The sequence below is a fragment of the Maylandia zebra genome, linkage group LG5 (genome assembly GCF_041146795.1).
Source record: "Maylandia zebra isolate NMK-2024a linkage group LG5, Mzebra_GT3a, whole genome shotgun sequence".
NCBI lineage: Eukaryota > Metazoa > Chordata > Actinopteri > Cichliformes > Cichlidae > Maylandia > Maylandia zebra.
This window is the reverse complement of record NC_135171.1, coordinates 21,856,829-21,883,988: the sequence shown is the minus strand read 5'-3', so window position 1 is coordinate 21,883,988 and position 27,160 is coordinate 21,856,829. Positions and strand designations below refer to the sequence as shown.

Below are 27,160 nucleotides of genomic sequence, written 5' to 3'. Positions count from 1 at the left end.
CATACGCAGTGGGGAAAGGCTGCAAACAGCGCACTGCCACTGACAGGGGTTCCTGCAGAGTCTGTTGTTTATCTGCGACCTGATTCCAATCATTGTTTTTGGATGAGCAGAAGTGTGTTTCTTTTCTTCCAAGAAGCAGATATCTGGAACATGAAGCTGCATATCTCAAGTGGGGTGAACCGTGCTCTTCAGATGAGACGGCGTACTGGGTCGTCTGGCTGGCTGAGCCGGGATGATGAGTTTGGATTAATGCTTTAAGGCATGTATATTTGTGGATGTTTACAAATCTCAGTTCTGCAGGACGCACAGTATCTCTTTTCACAATGACTTGAAATTGCATTTATGTGGCAGCCATATTACAGCAGAAGATTGGGAGGCCCAATTAGCAGAGCTTTCATCGCATCAGCTTGAGTGAGCCGAAAGGAGCACTGCTGCTGAGAGTAATCATGCCATCACTAGTCATCCTGTCAGCCCGTCCTGAGTGCAACATCTGTAGCATGTCTGCCTCTGACAGGACCACAGCTGAAGTGTGAATTACTGGGAAAGAGAAAGAGAGCTTCCAAATTAGATCAGCCAAGCACATGGGCGTACAGGTAAACAGATCCTTCTTGCGGAACTGATACTCATTAAGTCCCTGTGTTAACATCTCGCAAGGGGTAATTGCACGTGGTACTTAAGTCTAAATGGACAGTTATATGACAATCCATCACAATCACTCTTGGGTTTGTAATCCCTCCCCTCTCTGGGAGCTAAAAGTGAAGTTCATCTTTTGAAAATGGTCTCTTTGACAAATTTAATGCAGAATTTTGATCAGTTTATTTATTGGCATAAAGCATTTTTAAAATAAATGAAAAAAAATAAACATTTCTGTTTTCACTAGTCCTTACCTGAATGGAGACATCGCTGTAGGACCCTCCTATGACCCCAGAGATAGCCAGAGGGACATCATCATGGATGGCGTAGGAGCCATCAGGGCACGTGTACTCACTGTCATCCACTTTGGTGAGGGAGGCCCTGACAAACTCTAGGGATTGCTCCAGAGCATAGGTGTCCTTAGAGCATGTGTCCAGTATGTGAGCTCCCAGTCTTAGCCCATGAAGGATGTGTTCATCCTTGTTGATTTCGTCTAATGCCAGGAGCATGGCTTCCAGTCTCTGGATCCCTCTCTGTGCATTGATCTTTCCACAGTCCTCTGCACCCTCGCCCTTCTGGTGCACAGGGAACAGGCCACCGATCATCAAATCTCCCTCCAGTGTGATCTCTTTCTTGGTGTCAGTGTTGTAACCCACCACAGGCAAACCCTGGGGAGCCTGGGCAAAGAGAGACACACATAAGCACAGCAGGCTGAGGTTGGACAGCCAGAGGGGTCGGGGTTGAGGGCGCACCCCCAACACAGGGGCTTTCCCCAATGACATATCCCTGGGCAAAACAAAGTCACCGTCCCGCCTGCGATTTCTGGTCAGCGTCCGGTCGGCTTTTGAATACGGCAGCACTGAGGAAAAGAAGGTGCAGCAGCAGCCCCGCCAGATCTCAAAGCTCCACTGTTTTTATTCTGACGGAGGCCATTTACAGCATCATTGCCATCCTCCGCGTCCTCTTCTTCAGAGTGTTTGTAGATTACAGCCTACAGATCAAACAGAGAAATTCAGTCACAGCTTTTGAGCTGAAGTACAATGATCCCTTTGTCTCACAGACTGTGCGTCTGCCAGGGACAGACTCAGCCCTTGGAAATATTTGACATCTACACATTAGTAAATATTTGTGTCCTTTGATTCTTATTGATGATAGCTGTGACAGGCAAGACAGTGAAAACAAAAACTCTCCATTTGTTAACTGTCACCACACGCGCTGCCACACAGCTGGAGTGAGTTCGCTACCTTAGACAAATTTTTTTCCAGTTTGTTTTACAGTTTTCATGAAGACCAATGTTTCTCTTATCCAGAGTTATATGACATGTCTAGCTTTGAAATAGCCAGCTTATAAAGCAGCTTAAGGACAGGGTTCACCATTAGATCAGAGTTCACTGAGAATAACAAAAACATCCCCGTAATGGCTTTCGCATGTTTTCGGGCAGCATACAGTTAATCTCTCATTGTCAAGGGCCTCATTTAGTGAGCGTGTACGCTACACTTTTGATTCTGCTTTTCTATTCTCCCTCCATTTCATCCCCTCTATCTTTGTGACCTCACATTGCTTTTCTTCCAAGGCAGATGATTGTACAACTCTTTTATAATCACATGTGCACATGCTCCTGTACACCGAAAGTCGAGAGAGATAACAAATCGTGTCCCGAAGGAACATTTTGTCAAATCACATTAAATGCTCACAGAGTCTTACAAAGACAATATTTATGCACAACAAAAGAAAAATACGCGCAAAAATAAAACGAGATGGATTTGAGGACTCTGTTTTGAGCAAGCAAATTGATTTTGTTGCCAACAAATTGAATTAGTGGGATTTTATCTAGAGATACATGAATATACTTCAGTCTTCACTCACTGTTTTGGAACATGATTTATTTTCATGGGTTTGATGAAACGCAAAATTAATGTGGGAAATTCTTAGAAAATGAAAAGACATTTTTGTAAGGCCAATGTGAACAAGACAAACAGTGCACTGGGTGCAGATGTTCAGCAAAAGTGCACCAAAGCTGCCATTTGGGTGTTAAATCACAGCCAGTTACACTGTGTTTATTTAAAGCACTTGTTCTCTAACGATGGGTCAGACACCCTTTTGTTTTTAGGGCACACAGTGTGTTATGTTTAAATTTTAAATATAAAAAATAAAAAGAATTCTCATTTGTGTAATCATTACAAACATATAACACAGTATATAAAATGTTATGGTATGATGCTGTTGTCATTGGAAAATAACAGTTCTCAGCTTCATGCACATTACTATATATAGTCATAACTAATCATTATTATGTGTATTAAAACCAAGTATAATTCCATTGTTAATACATATATGCCTTCTAAAAACCTGTTTTTAACTATAAATTTAACATTCGTTAACTGGTATAATTGGACAGCCTTACTGAGGAAGGTGTGCTAAAGGTCACTCCTCACTCACAAAGCACACTGAGTCTTCTGCAGTCAGTCTTGTGTGATATGATGTGATATCCATCTATCCATCCATTCTCTTCTGCTTATCCAATTCAGGGTCGCGAGGGGGCTGGAGCCTATCCCACCTGCCGTAAGGCAAGAGGCGGAGTATACCCTGGACAGTTTGCCAGTCTGTCACACGGCTAAATGATGTGATATCATGGACATTAAATATAAGATTGAGTATAAGTTCAGAAACTTATTCTTACATAATAATATGATTGTTTAGTGTTCTCCTGATGGTGGTTTTTACAAACGTGAGCATTAGTCAATGTGAGCGTGGCATAGTTGCTGGTTCTGGTTCCTTTGTGACTTTTGAAATTATCAAAGTATACACTCACCAGACATTTTATTAGGTACATCTTTCTAGTACTAGATTGGACCATGTTTTGCCTTCTGAACTGGCTAAATTCTTCATACAGATTCAGACATCATCAGCAACAACACTCTGGTGTTTAAATGATGCTCACTTGGTAATATGGGGCCTGAAGTGTACCAAGAAATAACCGTTGATGCAAGGCACGATGGAGCTATGCTTGCATGTTGTTTACACCAAATATCTGAGCCTACCGTCTGATTGTCGCACCAGAAATCAAGATTTATCAAACCACTGTTCTATTATCCAGTTTTGGTGAGCTTCAGTTTCCTGTTCATAGCTGAGAAGAGCGACACCCAGCTCTTCTGCTGCTGTAGCCTATCTACTTCCTATCTTCTGCGTACCTTGGTTGTAAGCAGAGATGATTGTGTGGGAAAATCCTAGCAGATCATTCCTAGCATATTTGGCACCAATAACCACACCACATTAAAATCACCTTCCTTCCCCATTCTGATGCTCGGTTTGAACTTCAGCAGGGCATCTTGACAATGTCTACATGCCTAAGTACAATGAGTTGCTGCCATGTGATTAGCTGATTAGATATTTGCATTAAATTGGAGTTGAACAGGTGTACCAAATAAAGTGTCTGGTGAGCATAGTGTCACTGACTAAGCGAATTCTTTTCTTTTTCTTGACATTTGAGCGATTAGTTATCTCTAAATGTTATCCTCAGCTCTGTAGAACTTTGTCTGTTTCTCTTTGAAAGCTATAAATTCATTAATGACACACTATGGATGGATCCAATAAAGGTCCACAGCAATAACAATTATGCATAATGACATCTGTTCTGCCGCTGATGGAAAACCTTACCAGCGCAACTAATGTCCAGTGACTGTGCATGTATCAGTGTTCGATGTGTGGTGAACTGCAGGAGAGCAAATGGGGCTTATAAATGTGCGCCCAGCTCCACAGTGACAGCAAAACAGAGCCAGCGTACTTGTGGCTATATAAATCTGCTGAAAAGATTGTGCATGCATATTTCTGCTCTCTGTGCATACACAGCCTTTTAGTTGTTAATCTACGTAGAGTTTTATGTGCCTGTTCCCTGGTGTCAGTTCCCACAAATCCCAGAGGCTTAATTAAGCAGCGTGTTGAGTGTGGGACAAGTTTATCGGAGTAAATTATTGAGCTAGAATGATCTGCCTCAAATCCATTGTCTCACCAAGTCAAGTAGGCTGACAAGCAGTAATTATCTGTATTGATGAGAGATTATGAAAACAGAGCAGGGGGATATTAATGCGCATATGTCTTCAAATCCATTTAAAAATACTGACTTACCTATTAAAACAACATAAAGCTCTCAATGGGATCAGGCTGCAGACCACGTTCTTTGGGGTTTTTCTCTGTTTCTCTGTCTACACTCTCTCTTTTTTTCTGTCTTTTTCTCTGTTGTTTCCATGGAAACTTGCCAGTAGATGGAGAGGGTGAAGGGAAAGTGGAAGACAGACCAGGACAAGTGGGCCAGTCTGATCATGCGTGGTGCCTGGTCTTATGGGAGAACTGGGAAGCCTGCACTGTTCACTGACCAAACTTATCAAATTCCTGCCAGAGCGTTTCATGTTTTGCCTTCTAAACAGCAGCCCACCCTCAACCGCGACTGAAATAAAACAGCAGAAAGACGCAGCTAACACCGCTATTGTTTTAATATGTTATCTTTGACAGATTCTTAGTTGTTTAAAAATGGTTTGATGAAGAATTATCGCCTAGGAGATGCTTCTGGTGTATGCGCGACATACTTTACTGGGAAACAAGATGTGACATGTAGCGTTACACTTCAGGAACCATCAGTGAAACCTAAAAGGTCCTTTTTCTTCCGCACAAAATAATTGTGTAGGTGTCAGACTTTCCATTTGCTCCCTCAGCAGCTTGTCAACAAGTGAAACTCCAGTGCAATCGCCTGCGCTACTTGCCGCACGTACAAAGGCAACCACAACAAGCGAAGGAATATGACTCTGTACAATAAGAACATTCTAATGTTTGAAGAGTGTATTCCGGATTAAGTGTAGCTCTCTGCCACATTAAAACACCGATGCACAAGTTTTCATCGAATGTCTGAGATGTAAGCTGACTAAATGTATTTACTGGAGATTCTGCAGGGGGGAAAAATTGTCTGCCATGGCTCTGGCAAAGCACTTAAGTGCATAGTCTCAAGGGAGAAGGGTGACAAAAGGATTTCTGACAGACACATTGTCAGTCTCTTTTCTGAGCCTGCATTCCCACTGGGAGCTTGCGTGTTACCAGTGGACTCCAATTCTCTGTTCAGAACACTCCGGTGTGCAACCTATCATGGTAGCAGACAGACAGACTCCTGTTGGAAAACCAATCTTTTAAAAATTCCAGTATGTCCATGTGGAATACAAGTTGGGATTCCCGATCCCATCAAAATGCTGTTATTTTAGGGCGAAATAAATTAGGCAAATTCTATGTGAAATTGACAGTCAAAGGAAAGGTTTGACATTATACAGCAAATATGAAGTTCGTTATCTGTTCATATACTTTTAGTTTCCTCAAATTAATAAGATTTTCACAGTTAAGCTTTGCAGTTTGTTGTATTGTAGATCAGTGTGGTGCCATTCCAAACTGCTGTGTGTATACTTAAATGACAGACGCTAAGAGCGATATTTACACTTTAGATGTAATACCCCACCCAGGATTCTGTCTACATGTTAACTTCAAAGACAAACTGTTCCTCTCATTTTTTCCTCTCCCCTCCTATCCAGCCATCTACGTTTCTGTCTCCACCAGATGGCCTTTTTAATTCTGAAGTGTAAAGCCTGCCAGCCTCTTACACACTTCAAACCAGACTGTGCGAAGGAATTGGTTAGGGGGGTGTGTGTGTGTGTGTGTGGGGGGGGGGGGGGGGGGGGGGGGGGGGGTAGCCAATGGGGGCTGCAGAAAATACAACAAAAGATAGCAGATGTGAGAGGCAGGGAAAAAAAGCGGAGGGAAATAAAGAGGGGGGGCTAGGTTTGAGGAAGACGGTATCCAGAGTGATTTTTTTTTTATGACACTCATTTGCCCCAGGAGTGCAGCATTAATATGGTAATATCCCCCGCAGGCAACAGAAAGTGTTGAAGACTGGAGGTCATTTTCTGTACATGCTGCCATGAGTCTGGATGAGCAGGTTGGAGATCCCCAGTGGAATGACTTGGAGTCTTGCTAAGAGGAAGCACAGGAAATGGAAGTCAGGCTTCCCTAAAATCACATTTCCTGCTGACAAAGAGAGTGGTCCTGGGCTGGGGGTGGGACGGGCCGAGCTGGAGGTGGTCTGTAAATGGGAAAGAGGGCTCAAGAGTGCAAAACATATACATGCACATATTGCCAATCATAGATGGAAGATCAGGCTGGAAGAACCTGAAATTCTATATCAGCTTCTTAATATTCTATTGCTTATTGTCAAGGAAACTCTTATGGCCCAAACCCAATCTGACATTACTTAACTCTTTAGCTTCACGGTGTTCCAGGATGTCTGGAGGGGCGTTAATCTCGAGTGCATCATTTTGCTGCCAGATGAATGGATGAATATTATTCTGTCATTTCAAATTTCCCTCTGAAATTGCACCACTGACACCACACAGTGCCCAGGTTGCCTTTAGGCATCACTGACGCGTCCTGTAGTGTAACACTAAATGTCGTATCTTATTTCCCAGTACAATGTGTTGCTTTTGCAACCAGAAGCTTTTCTAAGGCAATCATTCTTCACCAAACAATTTTTTGATGAATTATTTTAAGTATAAAAGCTGGAAAAATGCAGGCACATCCATTCCAAAACAGGGATGGAACTGGTGGGCTGAAATAAATCAGGCAACAGAAACAAAAGGGAAAAAAGCTAACCGCTTGGATACTGTGGGCCTCCACTTTTACCTGCAGATTGATTCCTTCAGTTTTTCTCAGTCTGCAAATGGAAAACCTCTGTGTATGCTTCCTGTTTTGTTTTCAGCAGCTTGCTTTGTCTTTCGCACTTGACTTCGCCTCCTCTTCATCCTCTTTCTACCTGCAAAGGGGGAATCCCTCGCATGTGTTGAATGGTTCTTTGACTCCCAGCAGCCTCGTTCTGCTTCCATCATCAAACATTCATCCACTCCCTTGTCTCTCAGAGATCATTACTGCCAGGTTTATGGCTGGTCCGAGCACGGTGATAGATGTGCGGCGCTTGGTGTTGTTTCAGAGATTTGCGTTTTTTACAAACACAACAGATCGATGTCTGTTTTCCAGCAACTGGACTGGAGACTGGTGCTACTGGGGGAATTTTAAGTTTTAATCATTATTTTACATGAAATATGACAAAATGAGAAGTCACATTTAGCAATTTTGGGATCTTATGTAACTACAAATCCAGATCCCACAGCAGGATTGCTTTTAAAAACCTGCTCCAATTTTTCTCAGTTAGCTTTTTCTTCAACTATATGAAAGTGTTATTGTATTCAGGCTAGGTTGCAAGATTAAGCAGTGGTTTATTTCAGAGGGTTATTATGTTTCCTTCTTGGTTCCTTGTTTTACTAATAAATCCTGAACGTGAACCTCAACATTTTATTTGGCTTGATTTAGCAACTCTTTCAAGCTTAAACTGAAATGGTAATCCAAGTTTTTTTTTTTTTTTTAATGATTAGGACTAAATAATTACTCAATTATTCAGCATTCAGAGTTTCCTGTTTCTCAGTGTAGTATCATGCAATGAAATTGTCAGTAGCCTGGTAACAAAACAGAAAATTAACAACTTTCATCACACTTTGATTCAAATACAGCTTCGTGATTGGTGCTTCGTACATGTCATCTTATTTTAGTCAACTAAGCACCACCCAATTCAACCCCTAAATCATTTTGGTACAATGATTTGGGGGTTTGTTCATCAAGTCCCATTTTTAAAAGCCTTGACTTGAGCATTTTGGTCATCACTATCTTGGTTTTTGAAAAGGAAGGAGTGTATTTGAAATCAAGGATACTGAACAAAACTGCTCTATTAGCTGTCCACACTTTACATAATGAACACAAAGTTTAGTATTAAAAAGGCATCAAACTAGTGATTGAAACCATGAACTTATTGTGAGACTTTTTTCAGAGGTCATAAATCAAGTGGCAAACTAGTGAACAGCTGTTTTCGCATACACTTTTATACAATCAGTCATTTTGGACATTACATGCACATCTAAGGTACTTCTGCCTTGACTTTAGACTCCGAAGCTTAATCCATATTTTATGTACACTCTGTGACAGGAATGATGAAATCCTTTATGTGAAACAACCAACACAGGCCCAAGGACTCAGGCGCACTAGACTAAAAGTAGGATGGCAACTTTTTTGCAACTCATAAAAACTTTTAGTTACCGGGTGATCACACTGAATTCTTTTGCATTCAGCGGCTGATTGCAAGTAGTTGCATTGACCAGCTCGTCACTAAGAGATCAACTGTTCAACATCCTCAACTTCTGGGAATCTATTGTCATGAAAAGGTGATTGTGCAGGTCATCAATTATTAACAGCAGTCTGTCTTCTGGTGTGGTTCCTGCAAATTTCAAACATGCAGTAGTGCAGCTACTGTTTAATAAACCTGGCCTTGATCACACAATTTTAGCGAACTATAGGCCTGTTTCCAAGCTGCCTTTACTTTCCAAGGTTTTAGAGAAAATTGTTTTTAGTCAACTGAAAGATTTTCTAGATGATAATGGCATCTCTGAGGTTTCTCAGTCAGGTTTTAAAACCCTTCATAGCACAGATCTGCATTATTAAGGGTTTTTAATGACATCCTTCTGGCATTTGATTCTGGTAACCATGTTGTCCTTGTCCTGCTTGACCTAACTGCTGCTTTTGACACCGTAGACCACAATATTCTAATTTCTCGATTAAGTAATGTAGTAGATATTGGTGGCACTGCACTTAATTGGTTGAAGTCTTATTTGTCAGATCGAACTTTCTCTGTCAGCCTTCTCGGTTCCGAATCATCTTCTGCTCCTCTGTCATGCGGCGTCCCACAGGTCTCAATTTTAGGGCCACTACTGTTTTTACTGTATTTACTGCTTCTGGGTTCTATCCTTAGAAGGCATGGGGTCGCATTTCAAATTTAGTTGCCACTGAAGCAGAAGGATGGCATCTCCATAAAACCTCTCCTGCCTAGATGACATTAAAGCTTGGTTGGCTCTGAACTTTTTAAATTTTAATGAAAAGAAAACAGAGTTGTTGGTGTTTGGACCCAGTGGTCCCTGTGAGTCCTCCTCTGTAGATTTGGGACCCATGAAAGTTTATTTTAAACCTGTTGTTACTGATCTTGGTTTTAAGTTGGACAGTGATTTTAGATTGGACAACCAAATCAGAGCAGTGGTGAAGTCCAGTTTTTATCATTTAAGGCGACTGGCAAGAGTAAAATCTTTTCTTTCGAGGCAGCACCTTGAAGTAGTGATCCATGCTTTTATTTCTTCCCGCCTGGACTACTGTAATGCACTTTATGTGGGGGTCAGTCAGTCATTGCTCTCACGTCTGCAGCTGATTCAAAATGCTGCTGCACGACTCCTAACAGGAACTCGTAAAAGAGAGCATATAACCCCTGTCCTGGCCTCACTGCACTGGCTGCCTGTGTCTTTTAGAGTTCATTTTAAAATTCTTGTGTTTGTTTTTAAATGCTTTCACAGTCTTGCCCTCTCTGAGTTTCTTCATCTCCACACACCCTGTCGGTCTCTCAGGTCAGCTGACCAGCTGCTCCTGGAGGTACCGAGATCCAGGTGGGGACAGGGCCTTCTCTATCATGGCTCCAAAATTATGGAATAATTTGCCCTTGCACGTTAGAGAGGCCCCTTCACTGTCCACTTTTAAATCACGTCTTAAAACCTACTTTTATTCTTTGGCTTTTAACCTCAGTGAGACTTAGTTTTCCGTTGACATGAAATTAGTTATTTAATTAATTATTTTATTTTTTCTTTCTTTTATTTGGCTTTTATTTATATCTTATGTAATTTTATTTTATGGTTCCAATGTACAGCACTTTGTGTCCGCTGTGGTTGTTTTAAAGTGCTTTATAAATAAAGGTGATTGATTGATTGATTGATTGATTGATTGATTGATTGATTGATTGGTTGGTTGGTTGGTTGGTTGGTTGGTTGGTTGGTTGGTTGGTTGGTTGATCTGGTGGGAGACTGTCGCCAGACAATCACAGTGCAACTTGGACCGACTGTCAGACTGGTTGCCAAAATCTACAAATAGCTGTCATCTAATTTATTAACATAGATTACCAACATTTTACAATCAGTCTGAGAACAACTGGTCCCGCGGAGCTGCTGCTTTACATTAAGTTACTAAAAGCAAATGAAGGTTGGCTGTTTTAATTAACATTAACACTGGGTCTGCAAACACTAATCAGCCATAATGTTAGGACATGCTTTCATCAGCAGAAACCAGGTGTCACCACTTGACGCTTTAAGACACTTTCTTTTTATAGTAAATGTGCAGTATTAGAAGCAGAGCAAGGTCATTGGGCTGACCCCTTTCCACACTGACGTTTTTCCCACAGACACATACAGAGGTCTCTCTTAGACCACAGAAGAAACCAGACTCCTATTGCTTAATCCTCAAATACAAAGTATAATCCTGTTCAAGCAGAAGTCAGAATTTATTTTAGCACGAGTTGGAAGTAAAAGGACTGAACAGCTGTTCATTATGACTCACAATGGAAATTATTGGTGCAGCTGACCTAGGACTCACCTAGGAACCTCTCACATATGCCCAGCATCACTCCAGCAGTCACTTTTAATCTGAGTCACGCGCATCATTAATTACCTGGAAGCTCCTGTATGCTTTCACTGGAATCCATGTTTAAATATTTCTACTTCATCAGAAATCAGCTGATGGAACAATGCTTTGTTTTTTTGTTTTTTACTTAATGCTCTTTGTCCTTGTCATAAGTGAGAGTTCAGGGTTTCGTGTATTTTGCATTATCATATAGTGACTTGAGCTTCATTTTAATTTATGTCACACAGAAATGAAACTGTAGGTTTCCCCATTTATTGTAAAAATTGGAGCCAAGACCGCATTTCCGTCATTTCCTATCTTTCACGCTTACTCTGTCTTCACTGTGTGCAACGCAACTGCACCTTATTAAAACTGGTGCAGACGTACCATCTGATTACCAAATCTAAATCAGCAGATGAACTCCTATGTTAACACTGGTGCAGTGAGAAATTAAATATTTAACTAAACAGATGTATTGTAGAGACATAACATGATCAGTCTGTGGATCCCACCTGCATGTATGTGCGTATTTGCGTGATCAGATGGAAGGGTGAGCTATTAAGCTGTCCTTTCAATAGCACAGGCGTGTCGTCATGCTTGAATTTAATCACTTGTGGCTGGTAGCAAATGCAACTCGTGTGTATTGTAAAAGGTTTGAATGATGATGAAGTAACAAGACCGATGTCTCTTAACATGAAACTGAAATCTAGAAAGCAGGAGGGGTAAAGTTTAGTCACGCACCATTATTAATAACTTGGTAGTCAACCACACATTGGTGCTAATGTTTACATAAGAGTAAGCTGGTTCGTGCACAGAGTTTTGGGTTCTCTGTGCATTTGAGTCTTTTTTGTATCGTCTTTGTTCACGCTGCTATCTGCACTGCTCTGAGAAATGAAGGTAATTAGGGATCCCTATCCCTGTGCCGCACTGGCAGTGAGTCCCCGTTGTCATCAAGTGAAGAGTAACAGGTGAACCTGGCCGCACACAGGAGTGAGCTGTGTGGAGGGATCACTAGGTTAGACAGCCTTGCCCCTTTCTGCCACTTTTTGTTTCTGGATTCAGATGATGGCAGCAGAGCGTGTTCCTCTCCAGTCAGCCATGACCTGAATAATTTACAGTAATCAACATCTTCAGCCATGAGAGCATGAGCTCACATATTATTCCAGTTTTTTAGTCTTAGAGGAGCGTGCCTGCTGTAATTCTGTTATGTAAGAAATTCAGATACATGCATCTGATATATTAACAGTTGATCAAGCAGCCTAATAAGTATACCTTTTGGTTTAATCTAAATCTGGGGTTTGACTAAACTGAGGCATTAAAAATGAGCCATTTTTTTTCTTTCTTTCTTGTGTTTTATCTGCTGAACGTGCAGCCACACAGATGCCCCCTGGGAATAATCCACAGTGCATTTTGCCTGCTTTAATACCTTTCTCCAGTATTAAGGATGCAGCCTCAAACTGTTTGCACGGCTTTTGCATTTCTTCATATTCCCCATGAGTTTTGAAAATGCTTTTTAGACGCTTGTGGAACAAATAATTACACAGACACCCCATTTCTAGACACACACAGGGCATCACAAGTCTCGGCTGCTGAAGAATTAATATGAAAATGCCCAATTTAGTTCCAAAGTGAAACATTTGAGATAGCAATCCATTTTCCCGTGGAAGAGAGCCAGAGTCAAGTAAAAGCCTTTGCCTGGAAACAAAAGAAACAGCTCCTTTGTGCAGATCATATTCTTCTTACATGTAACTAATGTCAATCAAGTTTTTGTCTCACTTTGAAGTCACACGGGAGATCAACCCAGTGAGGGAGATGGTGGATGTTGCCGTGTAGTAGTTACTGCATCGCCTGTTTAGTAGTTTTTTCAGCAGCCTCGCTCATTTATCATTCTTTTACTGCTTATGGTTATGCCCGCAAACAAAAATCAGGTCAAAATGATGATAAGCATCGAGATAATATCTCCAGAAATGAATGCCTATCCACATGTGTAGCCTGCTGCATTAAAGGGTGTAAAACCACAGTCTTGTCAGCATCATAAGAATAATTTTGTCAACCATACAAAGTCAAAACGCGACTTAAGCGCCTTCCTTACAAAACAACTCGTTTAACTTCAGAAAAATGCACTTTGGAGGCTTTCAACGCACAAAAAAATCCCAGAAAATAAGAAAGGGGGGAAAAAGAAACACATTTTCTTACCTGCCAACGGTTCCTCAGTTTCCAGCGCTACCGTGCAGTGGATCCTCGGTGCAGACTAAACGCATATCCTTCGCGCCACTGTTGGAGTTTTTCTTTTTAAAGCCTAAAGCAAGTGTGTTTGCGAACTACAGAGGAGCTGGGGAGCAGGGTGGATGAAGGAGGTGAGCGTAGCTGCCTGAAGTTTGAGCCGCGTGCCAGGCAGCTGTCCGTGGTGCTGAAAATAATAATAATAACGCCACACACACAGCACAAATAGTCGCCGGATTCCTGGAGGAGCGATTCCTGCAAACAGCGGTTCAAAAGTCACAGCTCCTAAACGCGCTTGAAATAAATGCAAGTGAAGCCCACATCACTGCGTTGAGCGAGAGAGGGTTCTCTCTCTGTTTGAGCGTCAAGTGTGAGAGAGATTAATAAGACGGCGTGCATTAAAGGTGTTGTTTATCCTGGTGGGATGCCAGTTTATCGACTTGGCGCCCTAAGAACCGACACAAAGTTTAAATTCTACCTGTTACTCGACTGGCAAAATCCCCCATAGCTGGCAACGAGACACATATGTGTATATATATATATATATATATATATATATATATATATATATATATGTTGTTGTTTTCGTTGTTTTTTACATCAGCTGATGAACGCGCTCGCTGCGGATATGACCACAGCAACCTGGGAGAACTCTCAGAAGGTTTTTCGCACTTGAACAAAGACGCAGTTGCTCCACGCAGGAGCAGTCTTGGATATAGCAGTCTGCCTCGTCGCAACTCCAAATTATGTCATTTAGAGCCCAATGAACCGACTGCGTGGCTTCCTGCAGACGCGAACTGACGGACTGTGGATGTCAGTGGAGAGAAGCTTTAAAGAATCGCCCGCTGTTTAGTTCAAATGTGCGGGGGGGGGGGGGGGGGGGGTTGATTATCTCCAGATGTGATCATTTTAATTTGGGATCGGCAAACAAGTTGTGACACGGCGCGAGATGAGTGTGAGGTCAGTCCCAGATGGCAGGCCGATGCGTTTCAAGGGACGTGCGCTTGGAGAGGGGATGTGCTGGGACCCCCCCCTCCTTCCTGTCAAAAGCAGCTTCGCACACGCAGTCGTGGGCTTCTAAATTTGTATGTTGAGACTTCACATCGTCTCTCTCTTTCTCTCTTTCAGTGTAATGAGATTAATAATTAACTTCATGGACAGGCAATAATCTCCGCGCCCTCGAACGCTGTGTGACACCCATGTGGGTTTCACAATTAATTAAATCAGTTGTTGACCCTGTGTGTCATCGCACTCTTTTCCTCACCGATTTTTATTTTTGCCTTTGGACCACGGCTGGGGTGCCAGAGTTGATCCTGAAAGTGCAACACACATGTGGTGAGGGCATCTGTCCCCGCAGACTGGTCACGCACAAGACACCGATCTCATTTTTTTTTTCTCGTCAGAAAAAGATAATATTACTAAAGGCTGGCGTGGTTTGTGCGTTTTCTGGTCAATAGATAAGGTTATATTTCTGCTTGAGACTTGCAAGGCAATCGAGGACAAAGTGAAGGAAAAAACACGGTTATAATGAACCCTCCAACAAAAGTGGCCCTTGGTTAGATTGCGTGCTTGATTTGTGGGAATCACTGTATCAGACCAAAAGATCAGCGCTGTGTTGATGGTGGTTGTTCAGTAACACTCAGGTGTCACATCTTCATCTTCTGCCATCATCTACTGTTCATTTATTAGGATTTCCTGAGAGTTTAAGGAGCCAGACCAATATTACATTTTGGGGATAACATTTGTAATAGAATAACTTTAATAGATTAGCTGTTGCGCATTCTTAGAGTCACTTTTTATTATTTAAAGATCTGTTAAAAATGAACACAGTACATTTCTGCAACAACAGGGTTTAGAAATAACACTGATGTCATAATAAAGTTAACACTTATGAGATTTTTGCAGAGTATCAGTATAGATGTTAAGGGTCCAATAAACATGGAAGGCAGCTTAAATAAAAGATTTCATTTCTGCCTAACACCATTGTGGAGCTCCATATCTCTAAAAAGCCAAAGCGCATCTGAACATTAGATATGCCAAATGTGAAGCAGAGTTTTTAGAAGAACTGGCTATTTTGGTACATCAGGGTACCCATGTGTACCCATTTGAAATTTCTCAAGTCTCTTTCTGTCTGCTATGGTGACGTCAAAGCATGTGGAATATTTTTGAAACTGCAAATATGCTATTGAAGTATTGCTGCTAGCACATACTCTGCTGTGTTACTGTGGTAATCATGTGACTGACGTGCAGACTGAGTTGTAATTCATTGGGTTTAACAAAAGTATTATTTAGGATTTGCAGCCATTTTTATAAATAATCCTCTATTTTCAGAGGCTCAGAAGTCATTTAAAGATTGAATGACAGTTTCATTGCCCGGTTAGTGTACCAGAAGGGTTAACAGTTTAAGATCAACACATGGAAGCAACTCTAGATCTTTTATCTGCTTAATTTGTTGTGAAATACTGTGGAAACAGACCTCGCCTGGCCATGAAAATGCTTGTCAGACAACTGTACAGTTACTTTTGAACATGCGAATATAGAGGTTATGTACAAAAATGGCTGTAATTCCTAAATAATACTTTGTAAAACTCTTTGAAGTGAAGCTGAAGGACTGTATTGCAGTCAGTCTGGATTGTTTTATATCCAACCCACTGTCGGTGGTGGTGTATGGGGGCTTCTTCTTCTTTGGCCGTTCCCTTTAGGGGTCGACATGGCAGATCATCTGCATCCTCCTCTGTGGCACCAACCCCATGCACGTCCTCCTTCACTTCTCTTCCTCCTGCTGGCAAACCATCTCACCTTGCTTCTACTGGCTTTTATTCTTCTCTCCAGAGCATACCTCCACCTTTCCATAGCCTCTTCCACCTGCTCCCAAAATACGTATCACTGTCCAAATACTCCAACTGCAAGTCAAATGCAAAGAAGAGTGTAGCTGTGAAATCCTTCTTCAGTGGACTTTGGTGTCTACACATCTAATTTGGCTTGCATTCCTAACAAGCCCTAAATACATTTTTCTTTATTCAATTAAGTCAATATCCTCAACACTAACAGCACGACCAGGCACATGAAAGGCTTTTCTCTCTCTCTCTCTGGTTAATGGCGTATTACTCAGTAAAATTACCATGGTTACAATGGCGCTGGATTGGAAACAAAACATTAACACTTATAGGTCATGATGCTCATTAAGAACCGCAGGCTAAAGAACAAGTATGTCCATCAAACTTCAGTAGTCAGCTGGAGCCTATTCTTCCTGTTGTTTTGTGCACACAGCTGATTAAATAAATTGTAGAACAAATGCCAAACCACTCAGTCAAATGTTGACCCGATCGATGCAGCGCCGGCATTTGGATAAACAACATTTTGTGAGACTAATCTTAAGTGTTTATGCTTTCCAAATGTATCTACATTTGTATTATTTTATGCATTCTGATTAAACAGTTTCCCAGTTTCCCAGTCCTAAGGGTGCTGGGGAAATTGCTCACTTAAAAAAAACAACCCTTAAAGCAGTGCATTGTTTAACTCACCCAGCACTGAAAAACTGATGTTATGGGCTATTTTGTACCATTTCTCTTTTATGCTTCTTATGAATTCACATGTAATCCCCACAAAGCAATCGTTACATCGTAAAGTCGTGAAACTTCAGAGAAAGCTTTGACTGCCACACACACTTTGTTACCTTCCTGCATCCCTGTTGGGAAATGCACAAAAAAATATAGATAAAAGCAGCAGAGCGGAGACCATTTTTGCTGTTCTTCTCAAACTAACATTTCTTTGAAAATTTTATTACACACAGGAAGACATACAATGCATCGTACATCATATCCGACGTCAACCTACAAACATGTTACATCTAGTTTCAGATAATAGGTGAATTTTGTCTACAACAACATAAATGTAAATGAAATGTGGCAGAACAAACTGCCCACAGAAAATGAACAATACGTTAAAATAATTCAATTAACCTCTTTTTGCAGAGTGACAATAAAATATTCTGTACACCTTTCAGGGGGAAAGCTTACAAATATGTTTGAACTTTAATCTAAATCTTAGTCCTGGTGACCCGGAGGCATTGATGATGTTACTTTAATAATCTTTTTCTCCACCTCAGCTTTTAGAATTTCCCCTCGTATAAAATAACACAATGAAACAGCACCATGAACATCTCTACAGCAGCGGCAACGCCTGCACTTTTTCACCCAGTCGTTACATCACAACACCAAAGTCGGGTAATGCGCACAAACGCGTGACACAAATTTCCTCAGGACTTGACCTTGAGAGTGGGGTTGCAATATCACCTGTCACATATGGGCAAAACAACATATACTTTCTGATGATCCATGATAGTTGGTAACTCTGTTTCCCCCTTGCTTTTAATCCTTAATCTTAAACTGAAAGGTTACTTCTAATCTGAAAGGGAATTAAAGTGATCCAAACAGGATTACAATTAAAATGAAATATCTAATTGAATCTCCCATTTGTTGTGTGTATGTTTGTATAGGCAGAGATACAGGATCGGGATTTTTTTTTCTTTTTTCTTTTGAACTGAGATTAGAGCATAACAGAAAGTACAGGCTTCAAAAAGAGATTTAGAAGGCGCGGAAATACGGCATGTTGGTCATTACATTAACGGCTTTAGATCCATCAACAAGTTTACATGACAGATAACCAGCAACAGCACAGCTGAGAAGCTCTCCAGCATGCCAGTGTTACGTGGCTACATCCCTTATCTCCTCAGCATCCTCCCTACTCCTCTCCTTCCCCTAAGCGCTCCTTCTTCTCAGCCGCAAGTTCAGCTCCTTCTCTAGCTCCGCCTTCACCTTCAGGAGTGTCCTCCTCTTCCCCATATTCCTTCTTCACCCTCTCTTCACCTTCCCCCAGCTCCTCCTGATCCATGTCAAGCTCTTCAAAGGAGGAGCCACTGCCCACTGAGTCATTAGAGCCTCTGTCGCTATGGTCCCTGTATTTAAGGTCTTCGCTGGCATCTAAAACGTCTCTCAGGGGCAGTGAGGAAGCCATGGAAGCGGCTGTGGAAACAGCCAGGGACGTCTCTCTGCTGTCCCAGGGCACGCCACCGCTTACTGAGCTCACATCACTGTGGGAATCTGCACCTGCATCAATGCAAAAAAACAAAACAAAACAAAAAAAACCAGAAGAAATTGATCAAATTGGCTGTGAGAAAATGGGTCATGCACAACTAATTAACAAAATAAAATCATTGGAGGAAAGGCAGGAAAGCTCACGTAGACTAAAACTGAAAGATTGATTTTACAGGTGAACAGAGGAAGTCTGTACTAAATATTTTGTTAATTCAGCAAGGTGGTGTTCTGATACTCTGTAGCGATGTGAAAACTTCAGTGGCTGAACAAAGTCATTAGGATTCATCCTCCGGGACATTGCTGCAGATATTCAAATAATGGTGGCAAGGCAGAGACTATTACTTACACAAAGCACGCAAGAAAGAAACAATGGGAACAGCTACGGAAAATAGTAGTTACTGCATGTATATATCTGTAGCCAACTTCACAATCGGTTGTCATATCTCGTGACTTTATGATCCATGGCAACACTGCGAATATGGTTAAAAAGCATCATCTTCTCAATGTTGGTTGGGTAATTAACATTAACAATATGCTTAGTATTGAAGCTCATCAAAAATGATGCAAGGATGTGAAGATATGGGTATATGCACTTACATACTCCTCCATCCTTTGATCACAGATTAGAAATGTAACGTTGGCTTCATGAAACCTAAAAGTGCTCACCGCTTAAAATTCAGCAGATGTAGCTCAGTCAACTTTAACTAATCAGATGAGCTCAGAGGGACCAAAATATTATTGAGAGACATTATTTATACAAAAGTCACAGACCAGTCATTTACATGTTGGCATTACTTGCATGAAATTGTGTAATGGACTATAATTTGCAGAGAGGGATATTCTTGCTGTGCATATTGCATATCTGTAATCACAAAGAATGTCCATTAACCTGATTGATGGAGATTTTCTCACCCACATGATCAGCTTACTAATGCTCTCTGTCTAAACCTGATTCTAATTGCCCTTTGATCTATGATTCACTGTGACCCAATAACCACTTATTGTCCCTGATGAATGTTATTCATAGGAGTTTTTGTGCGAGCGATTTGGAAGGTTATTGCTGTACTGTGTAGGTGGACCAAAAAAAATCTGCATTATTTAGGAGAAATTTAAAAACTAAAACTTACAGGAAGGTTTAAATACAACATGTTCAAGGTTCACGGAAAGAAAAATACTCTGCATGGGCCAAAGATGTAAGCAGAGACACATGAAAGATATAAAGCTTTTTCTGCTTAGCCTCCCTAAAATTACAAATGAAAACTGGCATTAGGGCAAGAAATGTGAGAAGAACATCACACCTCCCACCTACAGAAGAAATATTACTCAGTGATCTTTCCGCAGTTGGTCTTCTCGAAGATACTTCAAAGAAGTGGAGGAAAAGCCCATGTGACGATAACTTTTAAAAAGGCTCCCTGTATAAAGCTGTGATCACATGCTGAATTAATGTGTTGAAGTTTGATTTTATACATATATGCATTACTGCGCAAAAGTCTTGAGCCACTCCTCATTTCTTTATATTTTCCTTCTAAGGAGCCAGACTTCATTTTAATTATTTTAAAGTGGTGTTGAGAAAAGGTTCTCCAGGCTTTCTGAAGGTCTTTGAAAGTTTTTCTTTGGACGTTGGATGCTTGTTCGCTTGTTTTCAGTTCAGTCCTTGTACCTGACCAGTATCAAAGAGGATGCTTTTTTGTTTGTTAACCCACTTGATCTATGAATCATTAACCATAAAAGTGCCAAACTAAAGGGATGAACCACTGTTGTGTCTACACATAACAGACATCTTGGCAAAGAAAAGAAAAAAAATACATTGTTAGGCAACTAACAGCTTGTCACAAAAACAGTTCATTTCATTTCATTTCTTTGGTTGAATCAACAAAATTTCCAAAGATAAATCCGTTTGATAGGTATAAAATTAGACTTTTGCACCAACAAGGTAATTCACAAATAATTTTTAACTAAAAAACTTGGCATATTTCAGCACGGTGTGCAGTGTGTCTTTTAAAACATTGAGAAAAGTAAACAGTTGGAGGGCAAAAGAAAAAAGAGCAGGTTTAAAACCTACAGCAGATGAATAACACCTGAAAGTAATGTCCTTACGAAACAGGAAGAAATCCTGCAAAGACCTGACAGAAGAGATTCAGCTGATCCATCTGCTACTCGCTGAAGCTCCTCTCAAATTCTGATGAGGATTCTTAAGGAAGGGATACGGGGAGAAAAAGTTGAGGTATGACAAATTATACAAGAATTCGACTGAAAATCAGTGGCACGAGGTTTTATGGAGTGATGTATCCAAATCTAATTGTTTTGGTTCAGATAAGTGGAGAGGTAAAACAGTGTGTTTCTACAGCCATCTGTAGAACACAGTGGAGACTCTGTCATGGCTTAAGCTGCATTTCAGTCAGTGGTGTTGGGGATCTAGTTAAAACTGGTGGACTTACAAACATATTGTGATACTATCTTAAAAGGTTTCATTTTTCAGCATTTAATTGATTCCAAACACACTATCAGTACAGTAAAATCAGACCTGGGTAGAAAAGCAAAGAGTGGTACACTAGCAGTCATGGATTGGCCTCCCCAGAGCTCAGACCGCAACATTATTGAAGCAGTGTGGGATCATCTTGACAGAGAACGGAATAAAATGCAGGCAACATCCAAAGAAAAGCTTTGAATGTCCTCCTGGAGCCTGGTGAGCTATTCCTGAAGACTACTTAAAGAAATGATAAGAAATCTTGCCTAAAGGTGTTCAGACTGTCTTAAAGAATATAGGTGGTCACACCAAGTTTGACTCTCAAGCTTGTCTATTTTTGCGTCTGGACTTCTTTAAGTTGCTTGAAGACGTCTCATCTGAGAAGCTTCTCAGTTCTGAACTGAAGAAGCTTCTCAGATGAGAGATGAAACGTCTTCAAGCAACTTAAAGATGTCCAAATGCTTTTCTTTCCAAGCTCCTTAGACTACAATGACCTGGATGACTGCCTTCACAGACTTAAATTGTTTCTGCAAAGTAGAAGGACAGCCTTAAAATGAAATGTGTTTGACAAATAAAACCGAATCTGACTTGACTATCCCATTAGACACTAAAACACTTTTATCCACATCATTGTCTTTCTGCCTTCACACTCCAAATGAATCTCATCCACACATCTAAGTGTGTCTGCACTAAATCTATCATCAGGGACCCAAACACAATAAACAGGGAGTCTCCAAGCTGCTCTGTGAGGTTCACCATTTCTTTTTATTTGAATCCCAACAATCTAATTATCACATCCAGCAGATCTGATCTTGTCTGGAGTGTAAAATATTACATATGGAAGTCCATTTAGGTCATTATAATAACTATTTATGAGCCTGTTGATTAGCTAGCATGTCCAAACACACCCGATGGGAACAGTCTTGGGTGGCACAGAAAGTGGTTATTTGACACGGTGGTGCTGCTTCAAAATGCATATAAACGGGTTAATGTAGTGATCCATAGTCTATTTCATTTGTGTGTTGCAGTGAAAAGATTGTTCCAAAGATTCATTTTACAATATAAGGTTTTACAGGAAATAATGGGTCTATTTAGGGTAATTGGGTGGACAGCCCCCCAAGGAAAAACCTCAACATACTGGACAACTTTCACCCTTCACTACAACTGCAAGCAAGTCCTGAAATTGCTAGTGTGGTTGAAGCCTGTGAAAGTCTTTTAGGTAACATTTGCCTAAATTAGTTGTTAAATTGGGCCCATTGGGATTATTAGCAGAGAATCAAGGTCTTGTTCTTCAAACTGTTTGAAAAAGAGAAGAGGATTTTTAAGGAGGTAATTAGACACAGACAGGGCTTCCTTAGTGCTTGGATAAGCAGAGTGGATTGCGAGAAGAGTGCGAAAAGGAATGCATAAACATACATTAAGAAGTGATACACTTAATGGATCATCATATTTACAGATGAGAGCCAAAGAGAACAAGCGTTTTAAGGAAGCTCATCATAAAAAACACACTTACACTGTGTTTAATGAAACTTCTTAATTTGGATTGTTTGGTTGTATTTGTTGTTTGCTTCAGTGTGCAGTAATATCATAGTAAAATGTCTTTTCATTCTTAAAGTAAACAGTGTACAGCCCTGATGTACAGTTAATGTTGTCAAATATATTAATGAGCAGAGCTGGGCCGCATATATAATATATATTACAGATGGTCAATCGCCATTAAATTGGTATCGGCTTACATATAGTGTGTCTGCTCTAATTGCCACTCAAGACACACTCCCCAGCCACTTCATGAGTTGCACTGGTTTGAACCCTTTTTTGGCATGTGACAAATCCCCTGTTTAACCACATCCCAAAGGTGCTCTACTAGACTGAGATGTGGTGACTGTTGAGGTCATCTAACTACAGTTAGATGAGCTTTGGCGTGTTATCCTGCTGGAAGCAACCATCAGAAGGTGGGTACACTGTGGTCATAAAGCAATGGACATGCTCTGCAACAATACTCAGGTAGGCTGTGGTGTTTAAATGATTCTCAGTTGGTACTGCAGGGTTCAAAGTGTGAAAAGAAAATACTCCCCATAGCACTGCATCACCAGGAGCATGCTGAACTACAGATACAAAATTCTGACCCTGCCACCTTAACTACAACCCTGCCAATAGAAAAAGGACTTCTTTAATCAAAGGCAAATACTCACTCATTCAGAATATTTGGGGGACTTTTCATTTATCTGTTATCTAAAGAAAACTGATTTGACCTCAGTGTTGGAGATTCCTCATGATCTACCTATAAATAGCCTTTTGTGATATCCAAATGATGCTCTAAAATGTTTTAAGCACTGGGCACGTCTTGGCATTCTGAGTAATGGACATTTAATAAAGATAGATTCTGTTTTTCACAGTGACGATTTATGGACGTTAATTCAAAACCACAGATCACAGCCAAGAAGGAAAACTGCCAAGAAGTGGGTAAAAAAACATTTCTCTGACGGAAGAAACGGTATTCAAAGGCATTCAACAAATATTTCCACAGAAACTGATTTCCAAGCCAATTTTCACAAGTATGAAAAAGCAGAACACACAACTCTCTGATAAAAGAAACTCTTCAAAATAAAATAAATAAATAAAAAATCCACCTCTCTGCAAACTCCACTTATCGTTTCGTTTCTACTACACACAGTAGCTAAGCATTGTTAGCAGTGTCAGCATTGTTCTGAATGATTAAAAAGGCTCTGCGTGTTAAATGTGGAGCATAAAAAGAAATATCACATCTTTCCAAAAAAAAGTGTTTAAAGTGAATGTGACAAATGTTTAAACACAATCTTCTGTTGTACCACTTAGTAAGACCAATGTTTATCGAACTGTCTTTGAATAGTTTGTGAACAGTATAAACTGATGTGATAAATCATCGTTAGACTGGTACCACAGCAGTTGAAATACTACAACAAAAGAATAGTTTGAAACTAGGGCTGGGCCATATTATACCGTTCACGGTAATACCGGTATAATGTTAGGCAACGATAGGAAAATGAAATATCGCGATAGAATATGAGTAAAACGCGCATGCGCAGTGCCTTTGTTTTCATACGCACATGGCCGATTGTTGAGTGAAACAGATGAACCAGAATTGGTTTGTAAAAATGGTGCAACTTCAGTGATGTGGAACTGGTTTGGTGTTTGTCCGTCAGATACACAACAAAGCACATTTTTTTGCAGAACATGCAAGCGGCCGTCGTTATTGTCGTATTTGTCGGACTAAGATGCTCTTAAATCTGGGAGTAATCTGGGTCCTAAACTCAGTACACTTCAGGTCAAACAAACACTGCAGCATCACTGAGAGTTAACTGTCTAAATTCTTTCATCTTTAATAAAACGATCAGCATTGCTGCTTTACCAGGTGTAACAATTCAGTTTAACTTCCAGGCATCCATGAAAACAAAATTTATTACATTTAACGGAGTTAGAAGTTAGCAGGAAGCTAGCGGAAGTTAGCTCGCTAGTTTCGCTAGTTACCTAAGCATGATATAGCATGTTCTGACTGAGAGATTTCTGAAAAAATTCAAACGTACAGCTCTGCTATCACTTCCAACATAAATGAAGGCAGGAAACTAAACAGCAGTGACGTTTGTAGGGTTACTGAAGTTGGGCTAGCTGGTATATAATGATGTGCTACGTGATCGCTAGCGACACAGCTATGTTAGCATAACATAAACAGTGAAGCTGGAGGATGAACACTAAGGTTCCTCATGGTTAGAGACAAATGCAATCGCATGGCAGGATGCTGTAAACGGACCAAACGTCAGTCAGGAGAACAACTGAGATAATCCATCCACAATACAAGTAGGGTTGCCAACTCCCTGAAAAATAAATAAGGGACACCTCGTGGCCAGGGCCGGGCGACCCAGTTGTCTTCACCCTTCCCAGTGTGGTGAATTTTCTAGCTCTTTTTTTGTGTGTGAAATTATTTTTTTAACCCTTTGACTTGAATTTGATTTAAGTAGATGCATATTCTATTCTTTGTGATATGAACACATGTGAAACAAATGATCATTTAGCCATTTATTTTTAGCTCAAAATGACAACATTAACACAGTAAAACAGGTCTCCTTCTTAAACAGAAGCCTGTCATGCTTAACTTTTGAGAATATAAGTAAATCTTTCTTTAAAAGAACTCTGTCCTGCTTAACTTAAAATAATAGAAAACAATAGAAAGAAAAACATTCTTGTAACAGTGCACATTTAGTGCATTTAGTACAATTGGCTTCAGCTGAGGTATTATTTCAGCTTTTCTAATGCTAATCAGCTGCTCCTGTTTGTAAACCCGCTTGTTCCCATGATTACGCATCTTAACTCATCATCATTATTCATCTGTGTATTACTTTTATGTATTAGTCATCTATTTGTTGTACTCATGTATCCTTGCAGTTGTTTATTACACAAAATAAATTATATTATCACACTTCTGGCCACATAGCGCTGATATTCACTGCACATGCCCATATTAACTTTTTCCAGCCAGGTGTTTTCCTTTTCCCATTCTTCCCTTTCTCTGAGGGGAACAAACATTGCTGCTCTAATGCTGGGCTCACACTGTGCGGTTTTAGGCCCATTTTGAGCCGATTTTTGAGTGATCGGACCGATTTTGGCCTTCATCGTGCATCGTGTAGTATACGTGGGGTAACGAGAAGTGATTAACACCTCACGACCAGCTCCCGATCATCAGTCGCTCGTGAGGGTCTCACCACAGCCGCTCACACTGCGCACGCACAAACACGTAAACGTTGGTGTAAAAGATGGAGCAGCACGGCAGTGCAGCGTGTGATCTGGACACAAGCGATGGAGGCACAACTTGTAGAACTTTGGAAAGCTCATCCGAGCCTTTTCGATGTGGCATCACAAAATTATCACGACCACAACAACCGTGAAAATAGTTGGATTTACACTGCTGCTCAATCACAGCTGCCTGATGAGTGTTTTTCATTAGCAATTTAGCAAAGTTGATGGTGGTGGTGTGTGTGTCTGTGTGAGTGTAAGACGGAGAGAGAGAGCGCGACAGATTTTCTGTTATAACCTTCATGTTATGGAGGCACAGTGTGAGCACTCAGGTCAGGCATCAGAGCATCGGGCGGTATAGTGTGAGACCTGCATCATGACCTACGAACTTCTAACCCCTGCGAGTCAATCGTGCAGTTTGAGCAGGAGCTGAATAACGTGACTGAAAAAATCGCACAGTGTCTGCCCAGCTTTAGGTCTACTGTCGTCCGAGACTTGCACCGCAGTGTCGGCGTTTGTTTCCCTGTTGGCCATGCTTCTTGTTGTGGTCATCTGTTGTCTTCCGGTATTTTCTCCGTAAGCGACCTTTCCTCGACCAATGAGATGAGCGGTAATCTGAATTGTCATACTCGAATTGTCATAAGTGTGCTGTCAGCTCATTGGTCACAAAGCAGGAGAGGGGCTGGGAATTATGTTTTCAAACAAAGCGTTAATTCCATTAAAAGTTATAGACTACTTTTGATTCTCACTGTATTACGGGACAAAGTGCGTCCCTTATTAGCTCAATACGGGACGTGTACTTTTGTTTCGAAATACGGGACGATTCCGTATTTTAAGGGACGGTTGGCAACCCTAAATACAAGGCTAGTCATTAATATACTGCAACAACATGGGAATAGAGCAGCTGCCAGAGAATTCAACATCAATGAATCAATGGTACAGAAGTGGAGGAAGCAAGAAGAATGAGTTTAATAAAGTTTGATTTATCTAACTGCTTTGTTTAGCTCAATGTGCCTTATGGTCCAAAAAATACGTACTGCACACTACAGTTTAATGTTGCAAAGCACCTCTTTTTAACTTCAGTGGATATTATACATGGTTATGCTCAGGATATGTCAGCCCATTTCTACTGGAAATGCCTTTTGGTTAAACTTTCAGCAAGGAATTTGCATTTGCACTGTTACATTTTTATAAAGCTTTAATGTACATAAAAACCAGCTTCTTGTTTAAGTGAAAATTAATGGAAGGTTGTCTTTTTGCGCTAGTAATGTTGTGGAGTATTTTGTCTCGCATCAATTATATCGTCAGTTATATCGTTATCGCAAATTTTCAAATGTATATCGTGATAAATATTTTTGGCCATATCGCCCTGCTCTATTTGAAACTTCGACAAACGCTTTTGTTTTCAATA

General features: G+C 40.7%; 2 protein-coding genes and 1 long non-coding RNA gene across 4 annotated transcripts in view; 1 reads left to right on the top strand and 2 right to left on the bottom strand.

The window, feature by feature from the left end:
- grm2a (glutamate receptor, metabotropic 2a) overlaps window positions 1-13,945 on the bottom strand; it is a 33,795-nt gene extending 19,850 nt beyond the window's left edge. Inside the window, exons 1-2 of the mRNA XM_004544835.4 lie at window positions 13,393-13,945; window positions 888-1,624 (exon numbers count right to left, since the gene is read on the bottom strand). Of these exons, the coding sequence (XP_004544892.1) occupies window positions 888-1,415 (528 nt within the window). The 5' untranslated portion in view covers window positions 1,416-1,624; window positions 13,393-13,945. The remainder of the gene's footprint in view (window positions 1-887; window positions 1,625-13,392) is intronic.
- The window catches only part of LOC143418619 (uncharacterized), a 52,460-nt gene that overhangs the window by 21,733 nt on the left and 3,567 nt on the right, over window positions 1-27,160 (top strand). Inside the window, exon 3 of one of the 2 annotated variants that reach the window (XR_013098639.1) lies at window positions 3,162-4,199. The exons of the other annotated variant lie outside the window; for it this stretch is intronic. This is a non-coding gene — a long non-coding RNA (uncharacterized LOC143418619). Of the gene's footprint in view, window positions 1-3,161; window positions 4,200-27,160 lie in introns of those variants that run through there. 2 annotated transcript variants of the gene reach the window in all.
- The window catches only part of tex264a (testis expressed 264, ER-phagy receptor a), a 79,733-nt gene continuing 69,732 nt past the window's right edge, over window positions 17,160-27,160 (bottom strand). Inside the window, exon 4 of the mRNA XM_004544836.3 lies at window positions 17,160-18,527. Coding sequence (XP_004544893.1) covers window positions 18,163-18,527 — 365 coding nt within the window. The 3' untranslated portion in view covers window positions 17,160-18,162. The remainder of the gene's footprint in view (window positions 18,528-27,160) is intronic.